This window comes from Pyrgilauda ruficollis, unplaced genomic scaffold (assembly GCF_017590135.1).
Source record: "Pyrgilauda ruficollis isolate IOZ18807 unplaced genomic scaffold, ASM1759013v1 scaffold95, whole genome shotgun sequence".
In the NCBI taxonomy this organism is placed as follows: domain Eukaryota; kingdom Metazoa; phylum Chordata; class Aves; order Passeriformes; family Passeridae; genus Pyrgilauda; species Pyrgilauda ruficollis.
This window is the reverse complement of record NW_024531599.1, coordinates 1,780,389-1,806,300: the sequence shown is the minus strand read 5'-3', so window position 1 is coordinate 1,806,300 and position 25,912 is coordinate 1,780,389. Positions and strand designations below refer to the sequence as shown.

General features: G+C 53.9%; 1 protein-coding gene across 2 annotated transcripts; it reads right to left on the bottom strand.

The window, feature by feature from the left end:
* Window positions 1-75: 75 nt before the first annotated feature.
* Window positions 76-24,612, bottom strand: AHCYL1 (adenosylhomocysteinase like 1). Of its 2 annotated transcripts, XM_041489622.1 has the most exons (17): window positions 24,330-24,612; window positions 12,085-12,196; window positions 11,576-11,719; window positions 10,758-10,858; window positions 9,952-10,054; window positions 9,067-9,161; window positions 8,181-8,287; window positions 7,984-8,100; window positions 7,777-7,840; window positions 5,827-5,915; window positions 5,322-5,392; window positions 4,635-4,729; window positions 4,376-4,474; window positions 3,774-3,842; window positions 2,677-2,755; window positions 2,184-2,304; window positions 76-1,884 (listed from the first exon to the last, which is right to left on the bottom strand). In XM_041489622.1, the coding sequence occupies exons 1-17, from the start codon at window positions 24,432-24,434 to the stop codon at window positions 1,878-1,880; spliced, it is 1,578 nt and encodes a 525-aa protein (XP_041345556.1). In that variant the 5' UTR covers window positions 24,435-24,612; the 3' UTR covers window positions 76-1,877. The 2 variants fall into 2 exon arrangements, with proteins under 2 accessions (XP_041345556.1, XP_041345557.1); XM_041489623.1 differs by lacking the exon at window positions 76-1,884 and having other exon boundaries at window positions 2,180-2,304.
* Window positions 24,613-25,912: the final 1,300 nt, after the last annotated feature.

Genomic DNA, 25,912 nt, shown 5'->3' with positions numbered 1-25,912 from the left:
CCCTTGGGCTCAGAAACAACTCAAGGTCCCCCCCCCAAGGCACCAAACAAACCACCCACAACCAAAAGCACTTCATTTTTCCTAATAGTTTAATTAGACTTTAATGATTTATTGCTCATCTGCAAGGATTAATATTGCATTCATTAAAAATCATTCCTATACAAAATAAACCTCTCGCTCCCGGCCCGCCGCTGCCGCCGCCATCACCCCCGGGCTCCCCCAGCATGGCTTATACAGACACAGAGCCCTTGGCCGAGATTCCACCCGGGACGGGTGGGAACGGGGGCCCCCGGGCGTGGGGGGCTCACAGGGAAGGGGGGATGCTCCCGATCCTTCCCACAAACGCCCATCCCAGCGTGCTAAGCTGTCCCCAGGGAGGTCTGGGGGATGGTGGAAGGGACCCAAGTGATCCCTGGGATCCGTGGGGGAGCGAGGCAGGTGATCCCCAAAATCTATCCAGGAGGAGACCAGGCAGGGTGGGAGAGAGGAACAGTCAGAGGACATGGAGGGGGATGATCTCAGCACCTCTCCCATCCCCTGGCCCCCTAAGGAGCTCGGCACTCCCCAAAACCTGCAAATTCCCTGGGAAGGACCCGTCCAGGTGGATCCCTGCTAAGGAGGAAGGAGCAGCTCCACCACCCAGGGGTGCCAGCAGCTCCTTCCCTCCCTTGGGTGGGGAAAGGAACAGGAGCCAGAGACACCTCAGTGGGCTGGAAGGAGCTGCCCACACCCCAGCACAAGCTGGGCAAGGGAAATGTCGGCAGGGAGGGCACAGAGGAGGTGATGGGAGCAGCCAGGACACACCAGGAGAGGCTGAGGAAAACAGTGACAGGGAGCAGAGGGGCCGGGCTGGGGTATGGGGAAGGCTCATCTCTGCATCCAGCTCAAAAAAAATAGTGAAACACCCCCAAAACCCACCCCAGACACCCTCAACACCACCCAGCACTTCCCAGTGGGAGATGGGAAGGCAGCCACGTCCACAATGCTTCCTTTTTAAAACATCTAATAACAATCCCCGCCCTCTAAAACATCTCTGGAAGGATCAAAAAGGAAAGGAGGAAGAAAAAGAAACAAATAAACAAACGGAAAAAATGTTTAAAACTCAATTAAGGTGCAGTTTGGCTAAAAAAAAAAAACAAAAACAAAACAAACAAAAAACCTAGGAGAAAAAAGGATAATGCTGGGAAAGCGACCCCCATCCAGATTCAGATTAGCACCCTGAAACACTGAACTCCCCTGGACCCAGGTGGCCAGCAAACCCAGGCCAGTGCCACCAAACCTGGGCCACCTCAGCGCAGGGACCTGGGCTGGGCTTGGGCACAGTCACCCCCTTTGCCAGGTGTCCTGCAGGCCACTCTGCTCCCAGGAAGCACCCGGAGCAGGGATCTAGCAGCTAAAACTGGGCTCTTTAAGGCAATTTAGAAGTTGCAGATAATCCACACAAAGAAATAGAAGGTAAGGTAGAAGAGCATCTCCGGATCCACAGGGAGCCCGGCTGAGACCGACGTGGGCTGGAAAGGTGGGAAAAAATACAAAATAAAAGCCAAAATAAACCATTGCTGCAGGAATGAAGTGCCCTTGGCCCAGCAGGAAAGGGAAAGCCCCTCCTGGAGCCAGGGCTGGGAATCAGCAGCTTCAGCCACATGAAAGCAAGAAGCAAATCCCAGGTTGTCTGGCAAGATCAGACAGGGATGCGATCATGGAAAAGGGGGAGAAAAGAAAACCTGACCTTAAAAATCACAGATAAAATGTAAAAACAGGTTCTGGTGGTGGTGAAGAAAAAAAAAAAAAAAGATAAACCAAAATAAAAATTATTTTAAAAAATAATCTCTCAAATGTTGCCTTGTGTGGTCTGGTCCTTCATGGAAATGGTCCCATCAGTATCTAGGAGAGAAGGAAGGGACAGTGAGGGACATGGGAGGTGCTGCTGTGCCAGGGCAAGGGGATCCCCCAGGCATGGGATTCCAGACTGGTTTGGGCTGGCAGGGACTTTAAAGCTCATCTTATTCCATGGACAGGGACACCTTCCACTGTCCCAGGTTGCTCCAAGCCCTGCCCAGCCTGGCCTTGGACACTTCCAGGGATCCAGCAGCTCTACATCCTTCTGCTGTTGGAGACCCCAGAGCTGGAGGCAGAACTCCAAACCAGTGGGGAGCTGGGAGCTCCTGCCCAGCAGCTCTCACCTGTAGTAGTTGGGTTTGAAAGGCCCGTTTTTGTTGAGTCCCAGGTATTTGGCCTGATCGTCCGTCAGCTCCGTCAGGTGGGCGTCAAACGATGGCAGGTGCAAACTGGCCACGTACTCATCTGGGAATGGGAACAGGGAACATCAGGGGCTCCACACCCACCACAACATGGAAGGTCTGGCTGGGCAGCACCCCGGATTCACCATCACCCAAAGCAGGGCTGAGCCCAAGCCTGGGCTGGACGTGCCTCTAAAGGCACAAGGAGGGCATGGAAATTCCCAGAGAAGGGAGGCTGCAGGATGTGGGATGCCTCCCACGCTGCAGAACACTAACAAAGATAAAGCAAATAACCCCCATGGATTTTAAGGTCACTGCCTCTGGTGGCTTCCCTGAACTTGCTGTCCCTCTGGAAGTGTTTCCCAGCCCGGGTTTGAGCTCTTCTGACACTGCTGGCACATGGATTCCCAAGGGAAAAGTCAGTTCCTTCACTTACCCATCTTCTTTGGCAGCAGGTAAACGTCCTGCTTGTACCGGCCCTCGGGAGCGTTGTAGAGCTCAATCAGAGCCAGAGCCTGTGGAGAGCACGGGGATAAGCTGGGAACAGTCAGGAATGGCCACCAGCTTGGGCAGCACAAAGCTCACAAAGGTAGAGAAGAATGTGGGAGCTGCAGGGACAGTGCAACCATTTCCAACATGCCTCGAGGGAAATGCTCCCACCCCAGGTACATCCCAGTCTGGGTCTCCACAATCCCACTGGAGGGATCAGAGAGCAGGGATGAGATGCCACCCAACCTGTTTGCAGCATCTGGGCTCAAAACCTCAGGGAAACACATGAGGATGGTTTAGGGTTAGCAGCTCTTCTCCTCTTAAACCACCCAGCTGTTGTGGCACATGGAAAAGGAGGGGCTGCTCCTCAGAAACGGGCAAAAAACCAGGGTCATTCCTTCAGGACAGATGAAACTGCAGCCCCTCAGTACTGACTTCCATGGCTGTGAACCAAGTCCAAAACACAGGCCTGTTCCCTGTCCCCTTGGGCTGACAGCAGTGAGGATAAGGGAATTCCCCACTGTCAGCCTGGCTGTTCTTCCCCAAGAGCACCAGTGCCACCAGACCCTCCATGTTCCCAGCCCCATCAATCCCCTCAGTGTTCCCAGTGCCACCAGCCCCCTCCATGTTCCCAGCCCAAACAAAACCTTGCTTTGAGGTAAGATCAAACCTGTGCTAGGTGGGTTTAAACACAAGCTGGGGAGCTTAAATCAGTGCTAGAGGGGCTTAAACCTGTGCTGGGGAAGGTTAAACCCATGCTAGGGGGTCTCACACCTCTCATAGGAGGGCTCAAACCTGTCTGGGGGAAGCTTAAACCTTTATTCCAGCCCAGCAGGATCTGTGCCATGAAACCACTCATTTAAAAGCTCTCCCAAAACTTGCTGTACCCAAAACACTGGGTCCATGCCAGCAATAACTGCAGCCCAGAAAAAAATGGTATTTCTGGCAGTGGTGCCATCTCAAGGACCAATCCCAGCATGTTCTCAGCCCCTTCCAAACCATCCCCACCCCTGGGCTTGTCCAGGGACCCACCCATATACGGACCTGTGTGGTGGCCGTGATGGAGAGAACAAAGGTGGGAACTGTGGAGCAGCTGAGGTTGAGCAGACGGCCCTGGGAGAAAGCAGGAGTCAGCACAGAGCTGGACATACTCCTAAATCCAAACCAAACTGAGTTCCCACATGAGATTCAACTCCATCCCCTCCCTGCACAGGGGACCAGGGAACAGGAGCACAGAGAACCAGAGCACGGTGACCAGAACATTTGAAGTCTGCTCCAGTTTCCACCTTAACCCTTCATTTCAAGGCAGGGGAATGTTGTGGTCCCTAGAAAAGCCAGTCTCTCCTCCTGCCAGAAGAGCTCCTGTGGGAAGAGGAGCCACCCAGCACCTGGGAAACCCTGCACAGATGGGGTTTGCCTGAGTGGGATGAATCCCAGCTCGAAAGAACGGAGTCACATGGCACCTCTGTGTCTGCATGTGGGATATGACACACCCGCCCTCAAGAAAGAAAACAAATAAATAAATAAAATAAATTAAAAAAACCCTTTTTTTGAGCCTTGAAGCTTCTCTCAGCACTTTTCCACTGGGCTATATCTGTGATTTCCTGACAGAGGCCCAAAGCACCATGGCCCAGCTCTCAACACACCTCGGCCAGCAGCACCACGCGCTTCCCGTCGGGCCAGATGACGTGATCCACTTGGGAGCGCACCCGCTCCCAGGTCAGCTCCGGCATCCGCAGGCTGGTCTGCAAAGGAGGAGGCACAGGCTGGGTCACAGCAGGAGCCAGTAGATGGGCACTGCCAGAGGCAAGGGGCACAGGCAGGCACAGCCAGAGGTAGGAGCTGGTAGATGGGCACAGTGAGAGGAGCCAGCGGGCAGGCACTGCCAGAGGAGCCAGCACTCACCACATCAATCTCAGTGTTGGAGTGGCCCATGTTGCACACGATGCAGCTGTTCTTCATCCGGTCCAGGTGCTCCCTGGTCACCACGTTCTTGTTCCCTGCAGGCACAGAGGGCACAGCTCACCCCACAGCAGTGGGAACACAAACCCTCTGGTTTCTCCTTCCCTGAATTCAAGTCACGAGAAGCTCAGCTTGGGGCAACATCAGAGGAGCTTCCCTGAGACATGAGCCCCTGTGGCTGTGACAGCAGAGAATATGTGGCACAAGTGCTGTCATGGAATATCCTGAGCTGGAAGGAATCCACAAGAGTGATCAAGTCCAACTCCTGGACCCTGCATAGGACACTCCCAACAATCCCACCCTGTGCCTGAAAGCATTGTCCAAACACCCCTCAAGCTCTGGCAGGACTGGGACTGTGACCATTCCCTGGGGAGCCTGGGCAGTGCCCAAATCTTTGATCTTTGCTCCATGAATTAACCAGGCTCTAGGAGATCCCAAAATACCCTGAGAACATGTGGCCAAGATGTCCCTCTGCTCTGGGCCAGGACTGTGGTCGTATAGCAAATCAGAGCCCAACTGTTGTGGAAAATTAGGAGCACACAGCAGTGAAATGTCCTCCATTTCCAGCCCCCTTGAGACCCCACTTGGGAAGGACGCTCCTCAAGCTGCTCCAGCCTTGTCTGTCCCTACCTGTGCAGGTGATGACGACATCCACCTGACGGATTACTTCGCTCAGCTTCACCACCCGAAATCCATCCATGCTGCCAAGAAAAGGGGAATAGGGACCACGATGAGGAGGAGAAGTTTGTTCTTTCTCTGCCCCAGGCCATGAGGGATCTCAGCAGCTCCAAACTGCTCTGGCAGCAGCCCAGGCTCTCCTCTATCCCTCCAGGGACACCAGTGCCGCAAGGGAGAGCTGTGCAACAGCTGGGATGTCCAACCCACTCTTGGAAATGTTGGATGAGCCAGCAATGTGTGGCATAGAGGCCTAAGCAGCCTCCCCAAAGCAGCCAGTGAGCATCTTCTGCCCAGTACCCCATCCCTGAGAGCTGCCCAAGCCCTTCCCCATCACACCCCCATAAGGTGGATGTTCTCCAAAATGTACCACAGATCCCCCTGGCTTCACTCCAGCCTCTGGCAGGGTTTGGAAGAGCAGAGAGAGAGAGACACTCCTGAGCAGATGGGAGCACCTTACCAGGCTTGGAGAGCGCAGATGGGGTCGATCTCGGTGACGTACACGATGGCTCCCAGGGCTTTCAGGGCAGCACAGCATCCCTTCCCAACCTGCCGAGGCAGAAAGATCAGTGAGGCAGGACACAGACCCACCAGTGCCACAGTCCCTGCCCTAAACAGCCCAGCCCATCCCAGGCTGGAAGATCCTCATCCCAGCCACTTGCTCAATGCCAGCAACAGCTCAGGATATGCCTGGTAAAAGGCACAAGTGCTACAAGCCCAGCTCCCCCTCCAAGGCCACCAGCCTCCCATTGCCAGAGGGCAGGATTAGACAGGATACTGGGAAGGAATTCTCCCCTGTGGGAGTGGTGACAGCCAATGCTGTGGCTGCTCCAGCTGGAAATATCCATGACAGGAGTTTTCCCAACCCAACGCTCTCACAGCTTGTGCAGCCCCAGCATTGCAGGAGACTTTCTCCAAGCAGGAATTAAATTCCTCTAGGAATTAGCCTAGAGGAGCACACACTGCCCCCTTGCCTTTAAGCTACAGGATTTCAGAGCTGTCCTGCTCCTCAGGGGGCAGATCCTCCATCCCATGCTGCCCACATCAGCATAGGGAGCACAGGGTTCCTGCAACAGCATCTCAGACTTGCTCCCTCTCCTCAGTGGAAAATTAAAAGAAAGTCCAGCTCTCCACATCACCAACCCACACCAACACCTGGCTCTGCTGCACAGACTCTACTCAGCCCCATTTTGTGACCAGCAAGTTGCTGGACCAAAAACATTTCCAGAGTGACCCTCACTTATCACCAAGCTCTAACCTCGGGTCTACTGAACACACCCAGGCAGGGCCAGCTGGGATTCAACTCATATCCAAAGGGGAAACCAGTCAGGGTGAACAGGCTGAGAGAGCTAAGGGTGCTCAGCCTGGAGGAGAGCAGGCTACAGCAAAACCTTAGAGCCCCTTCCAGTGCTTAAAGGGAATTCTCGAGAGCTGAAGAGGGAGTTTGGACAAGGGACAGAGTGACAGGAAAAGGAGGAATGGCTTCCCACTGCCAGAGGGCAGGGTTACATGGGATAGTGGGAAGGAATTCTTCCCTGTGAGGGTGGTGAGGCACTGGAATGGACTTCTCAGAAAAGCTGTGACTCCCCATCCCTGGAAGTGTTCAAGGTTGGGTGGGGCTTGGAGCAACCTGGTCTAGCAGAAGGTGTCCCTGTCCGTGGCACAGAGTGGAACTGGATGAGTTTGAAGTTCCTTTTCAACCCAAATATGGGTTGGAAGTCTGGGATTCTCTGACTCCCCTGTTGTGAAGAAGTCCAGTAAAGTTTAGGACAGACCCTGGAGACAACAATGCCCAGCACATCTCCTGCCTGGAGAATCAGGCACCAGCTCAGAGCACTTGGTGAGAGCCAGCACAGTCTCTTGGTCAAGCAAAGCTGGGCTCCACCAGTGCCTAAATGAATTAGGGAGCAAATTCCTGCTGGGAAGAGTCTTTGCAGCTCCTGCCAGTCCCTGCACAGTGCTGGAAGATAAACACCCACACAGACGTGCACAGATGGAGGGAAGGTAGCAGCTCCCATCTCCAGCCCTTCCAGGGTAGAATCAGTTACAAGCTCATTATACAATTTCCCTCTGCCAGAGTATTATTCCCAGGGAGAAGCTGCCTGCCCTGCTCAGTGACAGCCAGGCTGGATGCTGAACCTGGGCCAGGGACAGCAGATGGGAGTACCCGTGGACAGTTATAATTCAGGCCAATGTTCCCAGCAACTGTCAGCTGTGCAGCCCAGTTCATCTGCAGCAAACTGGGAAACCTGACCCCTGATCCCCATTCTCCCAGCAGATTCCAGCAAGATTTCCCTGGTTATCGCTCACCAGGTTGGATCTATTCCTTATAGCAAGGGCAAATGCCCTCTGCACAGGGAATTGCAGAATGCTGAGCTTGGGGGAGGCCAGCACAGCTCACAGAACTCACCTCCCCATAACCACAAACCACCACTTGCTTCCCTCCAAACATCACATCCGTGGTCCTCTTCAGGCTGGGGGACAGAGAGAGACCTGTGTTGGGATCAGTCAAGCCCAAAACCAGGTCAAAGCAGCAGAGCCTGATCTCTGCTTTAGAAGCAGCTGCAGCCAAACCCACCCGTGTGGAAGTGCCAGTGGGGAAAAGAGAGGGACTCACCCATCCAGGATGGATTCCCGGCAGCAATACAGGTTATCAAACTTCTGCTTGGTGACAGAGTCATTCACATTCATGGCTGGGACACAGAGCTTCCCAGCCTTGGAGAGCTGGTACAGCCTGGGAGAGGGCAGAGGCAGGTCAGAGCAGACAGCAGCAACTCCCTGAGATCTCTGGATCTGCCTTCCCAAAGCTCCCACCTGTGCACGCCTGTCACGCTCTCCTCCACAATCCCTCGGATCTTCTTGAACACGCTGGGGTATTTCTTATAAACCCAATGGGTCAGGTCCCCACCATCGTCCAGGATCTAGAACAGGCAAGGAAGAACAGGGAGCAGTCAGGCCTCCCACTGGGAAATGCACTGGCTGAGGACAGGATGGGGAAATGATTTGGACCAGCATCTTCAGGCACTGCTGGAGGGGCTGTTTGGGCAGAGGCCTGGGGGCCAGGACTCCTGGGTTCCCCTAGGTGCCTACAACTCAGGGTCTCCTCTAAAACCCTGAGATTCCTTACCCCTGTGTGGAGCTGCTGGATCCTAACAGGATTTCCTGGCTCTGCTATTGCTCTGCAGCCTGCAAAGGTGACCACAGGCAGATCTAACTAGGCTGAGCTAAGGACACCACCACATTGATGCTCAGAAAGCAAACTGGACAGGACAGGCTGTGGGAGGTGTCCTGGCACACAGACACATCACTGGTGACCACAGACCATGCACCAAGGGGGGACATCGGCTTTGACAAGGGAAAGGTCCCCACTATGAGCCCAGCTTTGGGAGGGAGAGGGCAGATGGCACCTGTGCTGAGAGAGAAGTGCCTGGGGCAGCTCCTGCAGGGGGAAACAGCTCCCACTTCTTGGCTTGTGGCAACTCCACCAGGAGCTGCTTCTTTGCCATTGGGATGTGCCCACCCAGGACATCATCTCTGCAGCTCCTCACATTCCCATAGCTGTTCCCAGCTCATCTCCAGCTGCTGCTCTCCAAGAGCCCCCTTTTAATTGGGGTCAAAGGCCCTTTCAAGGTCAGCAGGCTCCCAGGAACAGCCCCAGGGTGGAAGGGAAGAAGAGCAAGGGCTGGAGGAGACTCCTTACCATGTTGGCCTGCCAGCCATCTACGTTAACACAGCGGTCAATGCACCACCAGAAATCATCCTCTGACTCCCCTTTCCAGGCAAACACAGCAACACCTGCAAGAACAGGAGCACCCCTGGAGTTTGCTGGGTGTGCAGAGCTCCCTGCTGCTTGGCCAGCTCCAGAAACACACGGACACAAGAGCCAGGGGACCATGCAGAGATCACATCACGGCCCACAGCAGGATCAGACCTGCCCATCCCTCCCTAGAAGATATTCCCCAAAAATATTAATTCCCTAAAACAGAAATACAAAATTTTAAAAATTAAAATAAATAATAAAACCAAAGATATAATAATAAATAAATAGTAAGGAAACAAGAATACTAACAATAACTTATAGTAGTTATTATTGTAGTAATACTACTATTAGTACTAATTAATGTACTAATACTATTATTAACTGTTTAATTTTAAACAGCATAAAATAAATAAAATATAATTAAAATATGGTTAAATATAAAATTAAAATATATTTTATATTTGTTCTTATTTTTTATTCATTTATATTTTATATCTATTTTATTTATATTCAATACAAAATGTATCTATACATGTATTCATATTGAATATTTTATGCCAATGTATAAATATTTATTTAAAATATATTATTTAAATATTTATTTATATTTTTATATACCTAGTATAAAATATTTCTAAATATAAATTACAATTTTATAATTTTAATATAAAATTTTATATTCTTATATATTAAATATAAATTTTCCATAAATATAGAATAAAAATATATAAATATAAAACAGAATATACACAAATGAAATATGAAGTTCCCTGGAAGGTTTCCCCTAGGTGAGGCCAGGGAGGCAGGAGGCCCAGCTGCACTCACCAGCCTCTGCCAAGGCCGCGGCCACCTCGTTCTGGGTGGAGTAGATGTTGCAGGCAGACCAGCGGCACTGCGCCCCCAGGGCACACAGCGTCTCGATCAGCACCTGCGGGACAGCGGGGTGGGCCGGCTCAGGGGGGCCCCGGGGGACTGGGTGTTCCGGGGGACAGGGGTGTTCCGGGGGGACAGGGATAACCCGGGGACAGGGGTGTTACAGGGGACAGGGGGGGCCTGGGGGTCTGGGGTGCCCCAGGGGGCCAGGGGTGTCCTGAGGGTCAGGGGTGCCCTGGGGTGGCCTGGGGGACAGGGGTGTTCGAGGGATCATGGGTGCACCAGGGGACACAGATGTCCTGGGGGTCAGAGGTGTCCCAAGGGCCAGAGGTGCCCCGGGGATCTGGGATGTCCCGGGGGTCAGGAGTGGCCCAGGGGTCAGGGCTGTCCCAAGCGCCAACAGTGCCCCAGGAGCCAGCAGTGTCCTGGAGGTCAGGGATAACCTGGGGATCAGGGGTGCCCCGGGGGTCAGGGGTGCCCCAGGTGCCTGCAGTGCCCCAGGGCCAAGGGATAATAACCCAGAGGTCAGGGATGACCCGGGGGTCACAGATGCCCCTGGCACGAGGGTAGGCCTTGGGCAGCAGTGCTGGGCACAGGAACCAAATGCTACTCTGGGGAAATGCCACCAGCACAACGTTTCCAAAATGTGTCCAGACTCAACTGAACGTGCCTTCTCCCATGCAAAGACATAAAGAACTTTCTTCCCCATGGAAAAGCTGATGTCCCAGCCCAGGCCCCCCAGATAAGCAGCCACTCACCGCAGTCTGTGCTGTGATGTGGGTACAGCCCACAATTTTAGCTCCAGCCAAAGGCTTCTCCCCCTGGGCTCGTTTCCTGAGCGAAATCAGAGCAGACATGTCTGCAAAAGGAAGAGAGGTTTTAATGCTGGTTCAGTCTGCAGGGTGCCCTCTCTGCCACAGCTCCCCTCCTGTCAGGGCCTCCCAGGATACCTCCAGCCCCAAAATTTCTGCTGTTACACAGGCAGGGAGAAAACTCCTCATCCCTGGTCTGTGCAAAACGGGACCAAACCATCAGTGTCATTTGTCACTTGACCAAAGGACAAGGAGAGAGGAAAGGAGGGGTCTGGGACTGGCACTGCTGGGGTAAGGCTCCTAAGGACAGTCACCAGCCCTTTGGCAGCAGGTGAAGCACCTGAACTTGCAAACAGAGCTGCCACATCTCAGAAGAGCTGCTCTAGATGTGTCTGGATTATCTTCCCCTTCTAAAAGGACAGTTATCCAATCACCTCACTGGAAATGGTAATTCAGCTTCCTACCACTCCCACAGGAAGGGGTGGAATTTTCAGCTTTCATACCTCTGAAAGTGCTACAAAATCCTTATCCATCCATAATCAACAAAACATTAAACCCAGCAAGAGCTCTGCTCCTGCCAGAAAAGGGATGGGACAGAGCATCAACATATGCTGGCACATCTCAATCTTCCCTAACTGATTTGCAGGGGGAGGGGGGGAAAGCAGGATATCCAAGGCTGCAGCAGGAGTGGGAACTGCCACTCCTCAGCTCCTGGTCTTCAGAACCTGCCCCAAGCCGCAGAAGCCCCACACTCCACTCTGTACCTTGCTCGGCGATCTCAATCTCCCGGCGCCCAAACTCTGCCTGTTTGATGTTCTTCACACAGAAATTGCTGCTGCCCTTGGAGTTGGTTTGCTGCTTCTCTCGGGGGGACACCTCATCATCAGAGCTGTCTGTGTACGAGGCAGCTAAACCAGAAGAGGAATGAATGAGTGTTATGCCAGGCCTTATGAACCCAGGAACCTCCTACCCTTCAGGTTTCTGCTTTGTTTCCCTTCTCAGCTTTCACTCATGGCTCAAACTACCAATCCCCTAAAGAAAGCCAACACCCTGAAGGAATTTTGCACTCTTTTTCTCTAAAACAGCCCAGAGGTAACAGGATTATCAACTGCCAAACAGTGCCTGAGCTTTGGGAATGCCTGGAATCATTCCCTCAGCATCCAAGTATGAACAGCAGCACAAATCCTGCCACAGGGTGTGAGCAGCACATTCACTGCAGCACCCACGCTGGGTTTTTGAGAGGAACACGAGAGGACAAGGACCTGGCACCTACCAGAGCTGTAGCTGTCGGTGGAAGACTGGGAGATGGAGCGGGACAGGGACCGACGGCCCGTCTTGGTCGGGAATTTGGTGAACTCCTGCATGTCATCTGCAAATTGGATTTGCTGGGAGCAAAGGAAAGAAGTGCTAAATCAGGAGGTGATCCTCAGGGCTTGGCACCTCCTCAAGCTACAGGGACCCGTGGATCCCTTCAGTCCACAAAAATTAACATCACCAAATACAAGGTTACAGATGCCAAAAATGAAATCCTTTCCTCTGCCTGCAACAGCTGCCACCAGGTTTTTGTCACCCTGCAAATCTGACACATCTGAAGATAAAAAGAGCACCCCTTTAATCCCTTCCCAGTCCCTAAGGCTCCTTCAGGGACTACACTCCTTGTACAACCCACAACCCATGTGGAGGCTGAGCCCCTGCTCCCACAGCCCCTGCCCCAACCGATCCCAGCAGATTTCTGCCCAAAAATGCAGCAGCAAGAAAGCTGGGGTGGTCCCAACAGATCCCTGGAGCTTCCAGGCTCTTCCCCAGGAGCAGAGCATCCCACAGGTTAAAAACACCACACATCCTTCCAAAACTGACACTAAAAGCACAGGAAAAAACCTCAGCAAGAGAGAACATTTCAACAAAAAGAAGTTGACATTGCATTGGCTTTCAGCCTCCTCTGCAGGACAAGATGTTTCCATTGGAATAGAACCCCCAAAACAGCCACCTCTCTCAGCCAGAGGCAACTCAAGGCTCCAGCACCTTCCACCAGATCATCAAATTTAACTGTGTTGGGCCAAAAAGAGAGGAAAAATAACCCAAAAGTGCTCAGCTGCTGCGCTCACCCCGAGTGAGCAGCCAGCAAAGGGCCTTACTGCTGCTCCTGCCAGTGAAAGGCAAGGGAGATGAAAGGGAATTAGGGAAAGCACCAGCAACCCCAGCCTGCAGCCCCCTCCCTGCTGCCACGCAGGAGACCCTAACAAAGAACCCCAGCACGGCCCCTTCACTCAGATCACGTCGCTGCAGGATTTAATTTTGCCATTTAACAGGGATGAGACGTCATGGCAGGGAGTGGGATTAACAAAGCATCCCCGAGACCCAGGAGACCTTGAGAGGAGTCCTAGAGAAATCAAGATGATGGAAAGAGACAGCCCAGAGCAGCCACAAGGAGGGGCTTTCAGTGTCACAGCCATCCCAAAAGCTCCCTGAGAGCTTTGATGCAGAAAACAGCCTTCAGAGGGGTGAAGAATGAAAGCATTTAGTTGAAATGATCCATTCCAGAAAGGAGGAATCTGCACAGGCTGGAGCTTGGGTGGCTGCAGCACCAGTACAGCTTTTTGGGCTGGAAAACATTGCCACAATCCTACAGAATCCCACAGCAGATGGGCCAAAACCAGCATGGTATTCCACTTGGGAAGGGACAAAGGGGCATGAAACCCATGGCTCACTCCAAGGGAGGGCAGGAGGGATGATGTGGGACTCCAGCATCCCTTCCAGCAAGCGACTGGCACAGAGAGATCCATCACCACACCCAGTCAAGCATCCCAGGCATTCCTGTGGGTGCTGCTGCTGCAAGGTTTCCAGCCAGCTCCTCCATCCTGGACACATCACAGCCCAGTATCTGCGTCCCTGACTAGACTTCCCAGCAGACTGCAGCTGGATTCTGATGCAAACTGCTTTAGTTTGTATTAGTGGAAGGAATAGGAAGGATAAATGGAGATAGAAGGTTTAGTTTTGCGATTGTTTGAGGTCATTTGGTGCAGAGGGAGGATTTGGAGGGCACCACAACCTCCATCCCCATGGGGGAGCAGAGGGAGGTTGCAGAGGGCAGGATCCAGAGGGCATCCCAACCCTATCCCCACAGGAGAGCAGAGGGAGGATGCAGAGGAGACCACAACCCTCATCCCCAAGGGAAATCAGAGGGAGGACCTGGAGGGCATTGAAACCTCCATCCCCACGGGAGAGCAGAGGGAGGATCCAGAGGTCATCACAACCCCCACCCCCACAGGGAAGTTGGTTCTGGGATAGAAGCACTTCCAGGCAGGTACCAGTATTTTGCTCAGGGTGTGTGGCAGGAGCTGGCAGGATTCCCAACAAGGAATGATGTTGCTGGAATTTGTTCAAGGTCTATTCCTGGGATCAATCTTCCCCACACAGCCTGGGATAGGCTTGTGCTACTTCCATGCCAGTATATTGCTCATGGGCACTTCCAAGGAGGAAAAAGCATCAGCAATTTCAGGACACAAGATTTCCATGCCTTCACATCAAGCTCTTCCTCTGGCAGCTCATCAAACCAGAGGGTATAAAAAAACATTCCCCATAAAACAGCTGCTGGCATTAAAACAGCTTAAAGTGTTAGCTGAGGAATTTTCTGTATCTCAGGGAAAGGTTTCCAGGGAAGAGGTGACCCAGGAGGGAAAAAACATAAAGCACAGTGCTCCAGCCCAGCGTGCAGGTCCCTCCTGGCCTGCAGCATCCAGGATGTGTGTGCTCGGGGACAGGGCAATTCCCTTCAGGGAACTGCTGCCTAGATGGTCTCATGGAGCAAAGTTCCTTTGGGATGCAATGGAAAAGAGAGGATGGGATAGAGGGATGCTGCACTGCCCAGTCCCACAACATCCCACACCACAATCCACCTCCCCTTCAGGGCTCCAGCTGTGAGTGCTGAGCCAGCTCTGAGGCACAACCCCACCCTGCAAGAGAAACAGCAGGTTTAGAAACATGGGAATGAGGGGATTGAATCCAAGGGGAGAGAAAAAGCAAGTGCTAAGCAAAGCAAGTGCTGAATTACCCCCAGTAATCCCTGCCGTAGCTTTACCAGGGCTCAGCTGAACTCCCCAGCTTAGCAAAATCTGCCCTGGCTAAAATTATCATCAAACACGAGGAACAGCACCCAAACCTGAGGAACCATGGGAACATCCAAGCCCTCGGAGCCCGGGGAATCGCCGCTGTGTCCGGCAGCGCGGCGGCAGCGCGGGGAGCTCGGGCAAGGCACCGGAGCAGAGAGAGGTGCGTGACCAGCGCCCTCCACGTGCCCACAGCTCGAGCTGCATTAAGGAGACAGAGAAAATCTCCTAATCCCTCTGCCTGTCATGGGAACTGGAATGAATGGCATTCCCAGCTGGGGGCTGTCCCTGCTCAGCGGGATTGGGGCTGTCCAGCTCTCAAGAGCACGGTCATGAATTGCATCCCAAACTTCATCCTGCTGGAAGCAGCTTTTCCAACCGGGTGGAGCACAAGGGTTTAAGAGCAAGGAAAATATTTTTTCATCCCAGAAATTCATGGTCAAGTAGGGAAAACAAGACAGCACCCATTTCCCGGCATAGCAATGAAGCCAGGGGTTTTCAGCATCGCTGCCTGGAAAAGGAGAAGAAGGGGCTGGAGACCTAAGAGGCCAAATGAGAAGTTCCTCACTTGGAACAGCAGGGATCTGGGGATATGTTCTGCAGGAAAACAGCAGGATCCATGATCTCCTGCCAAGTTCTTCCAGAGGTTCACTGGGCACTGCCTGCTCCCGGTCACACCAGCCAAGCCACTGCCACTGTGCCCATTTCCAGGCAGATCTGACATTTCCCAACAACAGCCCGCTCATGTTCAGCTCAAATCACCCTTTCCAGGGCCAGAGCTGAGGGAGCACTGTCCACCCTATTTGGCCACACTGCCCAGAGCATCCCAAACCACCAGGAAGCTGAAGACCAGCCTGAACAAGCTTCTCTCTAGGGCATAAGGGCAAATCCACTGAGAACATTGGTGGGGCAGCACCAAACCCAGCAGCTCAAGTGTCCCCAGCACACACAGCCTCATTTGTTTAATTATTACGACACAGAGAGGGCAAACAGATTGCAGGTCCAGATTGGTACCACCTCACCAAACTGGCAGCTCATGACTGCAGGGTGTGCCATCCTCCATGGCTGATCCCAAGCACCTTCTCTGTGGTCAGCCAGGAGAGCAGGGCTTGGAGCTGACAGAGTAAGAAAATTCCACTCCCTAACTCCAGGAGCCCAGCATGTCCCTCTCACACAGGACAATCCCACTTTTCATTTTAACACTTCTTCCATTCCCAGAACAGCTCCAGAGAGGTCGTTTAAGTTCCTTTGTTGTGCTACACATCCCTGACTGCATCCCATGCAGCCTTGGGAGAGAGCAGGAGCAGACTGTGGAAGGAACAGAGATTTTGGAAAGCATCCACCAACTCACAGCTGACATGGCTCATCAATGCACAGGCTCCACAGGGGAAAGGACACAGGCTGGGAAGCAGCTCCAGGCTCTATTCCTGCACCCCCAGGTTTGCTTCAGCAATCCTTTCTTTATTATTATTTATTATTAGGGAAAACATGAGCATCGGCACAAACGCAGCCACGGGAAAAATGTCCTCCCAAGCCACTTTTGTCCTGGATAAGTGGAGTGGGGACAGGAGCAGGCTCCACACATCACCCAAGATAAGCAGGAAGCAATGAACCATCTAAAACCCTCCAGACTTCCAAGCCTGACATCAGTGGATGTGAGGACACAGCACAGTTGCCCAGGGAGGAACAGCAAAATGGAAGCAGCACGTTCCTACAGCCACACAACCACCTCTAAAGCAGAAGAGACTCTGCAACTCACTTCTGTCCTCCCAGGAGAAAGCCTGGAAGGATCCAGTCCTGGGACCCTTCCTTTGGCTGCAGAAAACCAGCAGCAGGGATCAGGACTATTCAATGCAGCCAGTTCCCCTTATTTTGTATGTTCTCCCAAACAAAAACTCCCTGGCAGAGGCTGGAGGGCACTGCTGGACGACCGTGCTGCCAAGGCAGCCCTGACGTGACCTGTCTTTTAAGTTCATCATTTCTTTGTCATTCCTGGAAATTCAGCCAGACAAGGAATGCTTTACAGCTCAAACAAGCATCCTCCTCTTCACCAGCCCTGCCTCTACATGAGACAGGAGCAGCAGCTCGGAGCAGGGCTGGGTTTTGCCCACCTGGAGATGGGCACCTTCAGGTTTCAGTCTCCAAGGATTCCATATCTGCAGAAGGACAGAGAGCTGCTGGTTTTTCCTGAGGAGGAGCTGGGTCAGGCATTTCTAAAGGACAAGTTGTTCTAATCCAATGATTTGCAGAAGCGACTCAGCACAGCATCCAGGGAGGGCAGAGGCATCCCAGGGAATGAGGCCCTTCAGCCTCATCAGCAGAGGGTAAAAAAAGTCAGATAACCAGTGTTCTCCTTCATTCCAGATCAAAAAGAAGAGAGGAGCAGCTTTGCTTGAGCCAATCCCTCAGAGAAGGGACAGAACTCTTCCATGCTGTTTTCACAGCCACCCAGATCCTGGTGGGGACCCTGAGCTTCCCAACCAGGAGAAAAGAGCTATTGCCAGTTTTGCTTCCCTGAGGCCATCCCAAACCCACTAGCTGCAGGCTCCCAGTGCTCCCAGTGTGTGTCCCTGTGCTGGCCCCTGCAGCTGGCCCCATGCCCACTGTGGCCATGCCAGGGTGCTGGGTTTGTTTAGAGGACTTGGCTGCCCTGTCCTCAGGCCCCCTCTGCTCTGCTACCAGGCTGGGAGAGCCAGCCCCTGTTCCCACAGGACAGTGTCTAGACATGAGGCTGGACACAGGGGACACACAGGGGGACACAGCTAACGCTCCACAATCCAAAAGGACACGGATTTTTGAGGTGGGAATCAGCAAGGTAGACAGGGATGGTTTTAAGGTTCTTTTCCTGGGAGGTTTTCCACCTGTAAGGGTATTTGTGGATCACAGCATTCCTTAAGGATGGAAGGAAAGGAAACACAAGGTACTCGGGGAAGAGGGATGGTGGATCAGGACCAGCAAGACTCTCACCCTGACAACTCACCATCCTCACCCCCAAACCACTGGGGAGAGGAGGGTTTGGAGGTGGATTTGGCTCTGTGACTCAAATCATCCAATTTTCCCACCTCCAAGCTCTAGTCACACATGCCAGTGCAAACTTGGATGGCAAAGGGCTGCACAAATTCACATCAGGCTATGGCCAACACATGGAAGAACCACCAGATTCCCAGTTCAAATCCTCCCAGCAGCAAACAAAACCCCAGCCAGAGCCCATGGCCAGGTGAAGGTGGGGGATTTTCCCAGCAGTGCCCACTGCTTCACCCCACCATTCCACAGGGATGCTGGAAGAGCAGGAGTGCTGCTCAGCAAGCACCTCCTGGTCCTCCATAGCCTGAGCACCAAGGGCTCTGAGAGAGCTGGAAGTGGAACAACCCTCAGGAAGAAGGAGCTGCTTCTGCTCCAGGTGTGGCCTTTGCAGGAGGAGAACTTTCTCCTGGTGGCTTCCCCAACTTTTAGAAGAAATCCCAAGTGCTCCATTCAGACATCACAGCTGGAAGAGCTCCCCGAGGCTGCTGCTCTGTGCATGGAAGCACAGCCATGTGGAATTTGGTGCTCCTGGATCTGGAGCTCTCACTCCCAGAGGGCTCACAGGGCAGGCTGTTCTCCCTAGAGGCACAGACCTGCCTGGCACTGTCCCTGCCAACTCCCTGAGCAGGAATTCCAGCCAAATCTCCACCTGGAAACCTTTACACTGTTCCCAGCGAAGAAGTAAAAGGGCACTGAAGTTCTGGCAAAACAAAACAGCCAAGCCCTGATCCCAACATCCATCTTCCACTGCCAGAGACAGGCTGGCTGGGTAAAGCACTGAGAAAAAAAAAAGGTGTCCCTGCCATGGCAGGGGGTGGAACTGGGTGATCTTTAAGGTCCCTTCCAACCAAACCATTTCCAAACTAGCAGCTTCCTCTTTGGACCTTTGGGCCATCAACCAAGATGTCCCAGAGCAGCCATTCCCAAGGGTTAACCATGCCAGGGAAGCCTGCAGGGATGATGTGGGCAGAGAGGGATGGTGCAGAGTAGATTCCAGCACTGCTCAGGGTGCCCAAGCCCCTGGAATTATCCAGTGCCCTGGGAAGGGGCTTCACCTGCTGAGGTGTCACCATGATGCTCCTCCTTGGTGGGGCTCCCTGACTCTTCTCCCAGCCCCTTACAGACTTAACCCCTGGTTTCACCAAGTTTCACTCTGGGAGAAGTTCTGGCACAAAATCCTTCGCACTGCGGGCCCTTGGGGCCACCAGCAGGTCCCAGGACAGTCACCTGGAATGTCACCACCATGTGCTGAGTGAAGGTGAGCCAGAGGCCCCAGATAAGCAGCTCTGATCAAAGGGCTCAGCAGGAAACATAACTCCGCAAATGCAACTGTCACCCACAGAAAACTCCTGGTGATAAAAACACAGCCAGGCACAAGCAAATCCCTCGGGCTGAGCGCTGAGGTTCCACACATTTCCTGCTCCAAAATTTGGGATGAGGCACCCACCAACTCCTCAGAGGAGCAACACAGGGAGGATCCTCACTTGCAAAGGATTAACTCCAACTGAAACTTGAAAGCCTGATTTCCAGAGTGAAATACCCCAGCCTCAGCATCTAGGAGGGAGCACAGGAACTCATTCCAACATTTGCACAGGCTGGAAAGCACAGAGAAAACTGTTCCCAGAGAAAGTATTGTGGTAGGCCAGTCCCCAGCAGAAGATAACCTGGCATTTCATGGAAGGTCAAAACAAAACACTGTGCTCCTGCTCCAGCACTCCTCCCACACTCCAGACCTGGCAGCTCACATGGGAAGGGGGCTCCCAGGATGGGTGGTCTCCACCCCCACACCATTAAAAGATGAAGAGAGATGCTTCTGAAGACTGGGAAGAATGGATATCCAACTCTTCTCCCATCTCCAAAGGACCAACATAAGAGTGGAAACCCAGCCTCCTTCAGGGATGCAGGAGGAAAAGAGGGAAGCAAAAGCCAAAGGTTCTGGCACATGATTTTGAAGACGGTTTGTGCCCACCAAACCCCCAAAACCTCCTTTCTTCCCCCTCTCTGGTTCAACAATTCAATTAAGTGTCTTCTGGCCTTGCCCAGTGCTGGGCACTGGCACAAGCCTCCCCTCTGGGCATCAGGGAGACCCTCCAAAACGCCAAAATAATGAGAAGGTCCCAAGAGCAACTTAGGAAAAAAATTAGGATTCTATCATTTAACACAGCACCAGAAGTGACCTGGCTGCCCCAAGCCCCAGTAATTCATCTCTACTTTGAACATCCCTGTGCTTTTTTTCCCCACTTATTAGGGTTTTCTTGCACCCCAGGGAAGGCCAGACTCATCTCAGGACATCCATAGAGGATGATGAGCTGTTCAACTCATCCCAGCCCAGGCACCTCATTATGAGAAGGAAGACTCAGACAGAGCAAGGAACCAAAGAAGTGAAGATCTGGGCAAAGGAATGAGGAGCGCCAGGTGCATGGTGCCTGCAGAACAGCAGGACAGGAGGTGGTAGCCATGGCCCCAGACAGGCTCACAAAGGCACAGAGGATTTATGAGCAGCCACTCTAAGGAATTAAATTAAAGGGACAGGAAAAACGAATGGCTACAGGAGCTCTGTCAGGACAAACAAGGGCAGTCTCGTCCCCCTGACAGCCCCAAGGGGAAGGTATCACCCGGGCTGGCAGAGCTGCAGGGACCTGGGGTAAGTCACAACAGAGCAAAGCGGGGCAAGAACAGGTCTTTGGGAATGGGCTGTGCAGGGCAGGGATGCAGCCGGCTGCAGCAAGGTCAGCAGTGCGCAGGTCACTGCAGACAGCAACAGTGGGAAGGATGCTCTGGAGAGGACACCCAGCCCTCCCCAGGGGCCAGCAGCTCCCCACAGGGCCCCATCCCCCTCTCCCCAGCTTCTCCCTGCTCCATCTCTGCCACCCCCACAGCAGCCAGCTCGCTGCCACCGCAAAGCTGCAGCGCTGTGCATTAGCATTCCCTGCCACAGCCTGCGCGGGATCCCGCCGGAGCCGGCAGCCGCAGGGGCACAGCACCGCCCCGACGCACCCACACCGGCTCCGTGGGCATGGAGATGCCACCCAACTCACCTCCCCAGAACCAAATCACAGCCTTCAGCCCATCTCAGAGCCCAGCAATGCTGCAGGAGAAAGATCTGTCTGCAGTGTCCATCTGTCTGCCAGCAGCCAGGTGTGGAGGAGCCCAGCAGACAGCGATGCCAGGGGGACAAGGACACAGCGGGGTGAGGTGACAGGCAGGGACAGCACGTGCCAAGCCCCCTGCCCTGCTGCAAGCACGGTGCCCCTCAGCGTGTCCTTCCTGCTCCAGGGCACCCCCAGCTTGGCTCGCTGGGAGTTTAAGGCTCCGCCGCACGGCTGACGTGGATTGGGAAAGCGACTGCTGCCAAGGGCACCTGCAGTCTCCAGGGAGGCAGGAGAGCAGATGCCCAGACGCAGCAGTGATGGCACACAGGGATCTGGAGGAGCACAACCTGCCCTTGAGCTCTGCCATCATCATCTCCACATCCATGTTCACTAAACCTGGGTAAGCCACCAGCCTCAGCATTCCCCATGTTCCCCAGCAACACCACAGCCGTGGCTGGAGAAGGTGCAAAATCAGCTTCGCTCACCTTTGCCTGCAAACCACTCCTGGCCAAAGAACCACCTCACTCAGACCAAATTGGAGTCATTATGCTGACAGACAAATCACCACAAACTGCAGTGAAAAGGGAGCTCTGGCAGAGCCAGGAAATTCCAGCTCTTGGGGGAAAACGTGCCTATTCCTCCTTTCACCTCCACTGAGTCATCTCCTACTTCAGCCTGGAGTTGATTGTATTTAATCTCTTAATCTCTTACCTCCTGCTTGTTTCACTTTTTCACCTTAAACAAGTCCCTGACAAGAGGAAACAGCAATGCCAGGGGCTGAGTCCCAGCTGCAGGTGACCCCAACAAGGAGACACCAATTTCTCCACAGCACCCACAGGCCCAACATGCTTCCAGCTGCATCCAAGATGCTCCTGCAGATCCTGGGCTCGATGCTGTGGGCTCACACTGGCACTTTCCCCGAGCTCCAGCACAAGTTAAAGCTCCTCTGAAAAGCCATTCAAAGAGAGAGATGGAGCCTGCACTGAGCTTGGCCACATTCCCACCCTCCCCATCTCCAAACGCCTCATACAAACTGCATCAGCAAAGTTCAAGGAGCCTGAAAACCCAGGAGGGACGTGCTTCAGCAGCACAGCACTATCTTGCCCACATCCATGCTGGTAAATCATCTCTCTCCACTATCTCCACTGGCCTCTGACCATGCCAGGAGGTCCAGGGCAGCTGGCACAAAAACCACTTTGACTTGCAGGGAATCAGAAGGGCGTTTTAATGGCTTAATTGCAATCCTGTTCGGAGGCATCAGAGCTGGGGGCACTCAACAGCTTATCTCAGGAGAGCAATTCTCCCTTCCTTGGTCTTTCATCCTTCTGCCAAGGCTTCTGCTGTTCCCCAGCACTATTTGCAGGAACTAGCCAGGCAAGGAAAACAGGAGCCCGGAGCAATTTGTTCCCTGAGCTCAGCTCAGCTCGCTCCCCATCTCTGATGTTATCAGCCTCAAATGTCGCGTGTCGCTCTGGGCACCTTCAATATCCTCACCCAGCCAGGAAAAGCCGCAGCAGCCACCGAGTCCAACCAAGGCTCCTCACGCTGCACAGCCAGTCTGCAGCAGAAAATTCTGGGGATACAGCATCTCATCCCCCTGAGAGGATGGCAAACTTGCCTCTGAGGATGCTTGATGGATTCCCTTTTACCACAGGTATTTTGGTTCTATGGGATGCTCCAGGATTAGCAGCTTGCTGTCCCCTTGGAGCAGCCTTCTGCTGTTCGCTCTGACAGAGGTGATGGTTATGAAAATGTAAAAACAACCCCTGAGCTGGAACTGTGCTGAGCCACTGCTGGAAGAGGCAGATCCCAGCCCCACATTCCTCTGCTTGTTCCTCCAGGCCATGTCCACAGCCCAGATAAACAAGGCCTAGTCTCCAACCCCTGGCTCCCTGGGAGGGAAGATGCCTCAAATCCAGCTGACCTTCCCAAGGGTCAGATGCTCCCCAATCCCAGCAGTGGCCAGAGCAGGCAGGAGAGACTCCCCCAAAGAATCAGGATGTTCCCATTCTCAGTGACTGCTCCGCCTTCGCATCCACCGCTTCCAGGCGGCTGCAGCCCCGAGGGGAACACAATGTTCAGCTGCACAAATCTGTGCAGGGCTTGGAACACAGATCTGCCTCCCTGACAGCACTGAAACTTCAGCACTGAGCCTGGAGCACAGGGCCAGATCCCCGGGTCACTGGGGTCCTGCACCCTGCTACAGTGGCAAGACCAGCTCTTGCCCACCCTCTGTGCCACATGCGCACCCCACAGGGTTGTGGGAGCAGCACTGGGAGCTCAGAGCTCCTGTGAGGCCTTCAGGGATGGAGGGGTACTGAGGTGACACTGCAGCCTCCTTCTGAGCCCAAAGGTGCTCCCACCCACACCTCCAACAGAACCCCTGTCCCCGGAGAAACTCAACACTCGGAAATCTCTCAACCACCCTTCTGAGTGACCCACAGCTGACTCCAGGTTGTTGCTCCTCGCTCTTCCCATATAACAGGTCCACTGTGCTTTGTCCCCACCACAAAGCCCGGTCACCCCACAGTCCCACACAAGGGCTCCACCCTGTCTGTCCCCTTCTCGGGTCACCCTGTCCCCCTGCACTCCTGTGGCACAGCTGAGGCCCCTGCTCTGGCCCCAGCCCCTCAGAAGCTGCGCTGCAGGTACCACTCCTCCCCTCACCCCTATGCAGGCCAGGGTTATACCCAGTACATACCCTCTCTCCCCAGAACCCAAGCCCTTCCCTCCCACCCCAAACTGGGCCAGCAGCTCCCTGGCCCATACCTGCCACCCCCAGACCGCGCCAGCCCCCTCGCCGATACCAATGTCCCTCTCTGCCACTGAAAGGGGACAAGCCCCGCTTCCCAGTTACCGCCACACTGGATCAGCTCCAGCTTTCCCAGCACAACCCCCCACCTGTGGGGCTGCTCCTCTCAGAGCCGGGTCACGGTCGTGTCCCCCCACAACCCAGGGCTTCTCCCCCCAGCCGAGGGCTGCTCCCCGCCCCGAACCGGAGGCTGCATCCCCCACCCCAACCGGGGCTGGGCCCCCCGACCAGGGGCTACTGCCGCCCCCAGACCGAGGGCTCTCACCCCGCAACCGGGAGCTGCTCCCCTGAACCCCGGCCTGTTCTCCCCCCAGCCGGGGGCTGCTCCCTGTGCCCCACCAGAGGCTGTGCCCCTGCAGGAGAGGGCTCCTGCCGGCAACCGGGGGCTGCCTCCCCCCTCACCGAGGGTCCTCCCCCGCCACAGCCGGGGGCTGCTCCCCCGAACCAGGATGTGATCCCCCGCTCCCCCCGCCGGCCCCGCTACCTTCTTGGGGGCCTTGGTGACGGTGGCCATGAAGGAATATTTCTCGGCGTCCTCCTTCTCCTTGGCCTGCTTCTCCTCGCCGCCGGCGGGCTCCGGCACCGACATCCTGATGCGGCGGGGAACGCGGGGCGGACCGCGGCCGCCGGCGGGACGAAAGGGGACACGGTCCGGCGGGGCGGACGGGGGAGCACCGCGGGCGGCTCTGGCTCGGTTCGGCCCGGCCGGCGCCTCACGCTCCGTGCGCTGCCGCCGGCGCGGTGGCTGCGGCGGGTCTGCGGCCGCCGCGCCAGGGGCGGGGCCTCGCGACGTCACTGCGCCGTGACGTCACCGCGCACCCGCCGGGCTGCTGAGGCCGAGCGGCGCTGCCGGGGGAGCGGGCGAGTGACGGGGCGCCTCCTGGCGGACAAGGAGGGGAGGGCGCTGAGGGGGCGGGAACGGGGGCGTGGCCACTGTGGGGGCGTGGTCAGTCCGGGGGCGTGGTCAGAGCGGGGCGTGGCCAGGAACCTCAGCGCGGGCCAAGTCCCAATTAACCACAATAATTATATAACTTAAATAAATGTAAATATAAATTTATATGTATGCATCATATGTAAATATTAAAACTAACTAAATTAATTACTTAATCTAAATAAAATAATTATAAAGATTAATGTTATACATTAAATGGCAACCATATACATTGTTAATTATATAGAAATGTGCAAAAATATGTTAATTTATTTATATTTATATTTACAAGTTATATACATTTACATTTATAAGTGATTATAAAACTATAACATTTGTATAAATTCATTTTATGCATATATATAATATGCATGCATTTATGTGCTGAATAACTGAATTATATATATTTAATACATAAATTATTTTATATTTCTATTTCTATTTCTATTTCTATTTATATCAGATTGCAGGGGCTGGGGGTTTTTCTAAATTAATCCAGAAACTAAATAAGTTACCTAAATTAATTGACTACTTAATTGGGAAATAAAAGCTGAAGCTAAAGAATGATGGTTTTCAGAGTAAAAAAAATTTATGTTTGTTCAGATGGAAGAAGTAAAGCAGAAGGAAACACACGATTAATCAGGAAAATAATTTGAATAAAAAAATGAGTAAAAGTAAATCGGTGAAAAAATAAAACACCAGGGAGTGTGTCAGGTTCCAGAGCTCTGGGTGCCCATCCCCAGGGCTGTGTCCTGTCCCAGAGCTGTGTGCCCATCCCAGGTGTGTGCCCGGCCCCAGAGCTGTGTGCCCATCCCAGGTGTGTGCCCATCCCCAAGGCTGTGTCCTGTCCCAGATGTGTGGGTGTCCATCTCTGGGTGTGTGCCCGGTCCCGGAGCTGTGTGCCCATCCCAGGTGTGTTACCCCCGGTGCCAGCTCCCGTGTGGCCGGGCAGGCTGGGCCGTGCTGGCCCCGCGGCTCAGCGCCCGCCCGGATTCAGGGCAGTGCCCTCCCGGCCCTCATCAGCCATTAACGAGCCGAGCGGAGCCACCGTGTCCCCGCACTCAGCCGCCCACATCCCCAGCCCAGCGTGGGGGTGCTGAGCACTGTTTGGGGGTGCTGAGCCTGGCCAGGGCTTC

Bases quoted from the DNA above. Each gene is read 5' to 3' on its own strand.
- AHCYL1 (XM_041489622.1), bottom strand. From the start codon at position 24,434: ATGTCGGTGCCGGAGCCCGCCGGCGGCGAGGAGAAGCAGGCCAAGGAG. The intron at 5,916-7,776 runs GTGAGTTCTGTG...CTGCCTCGGCAG, and splicing joins TGGTTTGTGGTTATGGGGAG to GTTGGGAAGGGATGCTGTGC. The intron at 2,756-3,773 runs GTCCGTATATGG...TGCTCTCCACAG, and splicing joins CCATCACGGCCACCACACAG to GCTCTGGCTCTGATTGAGCT.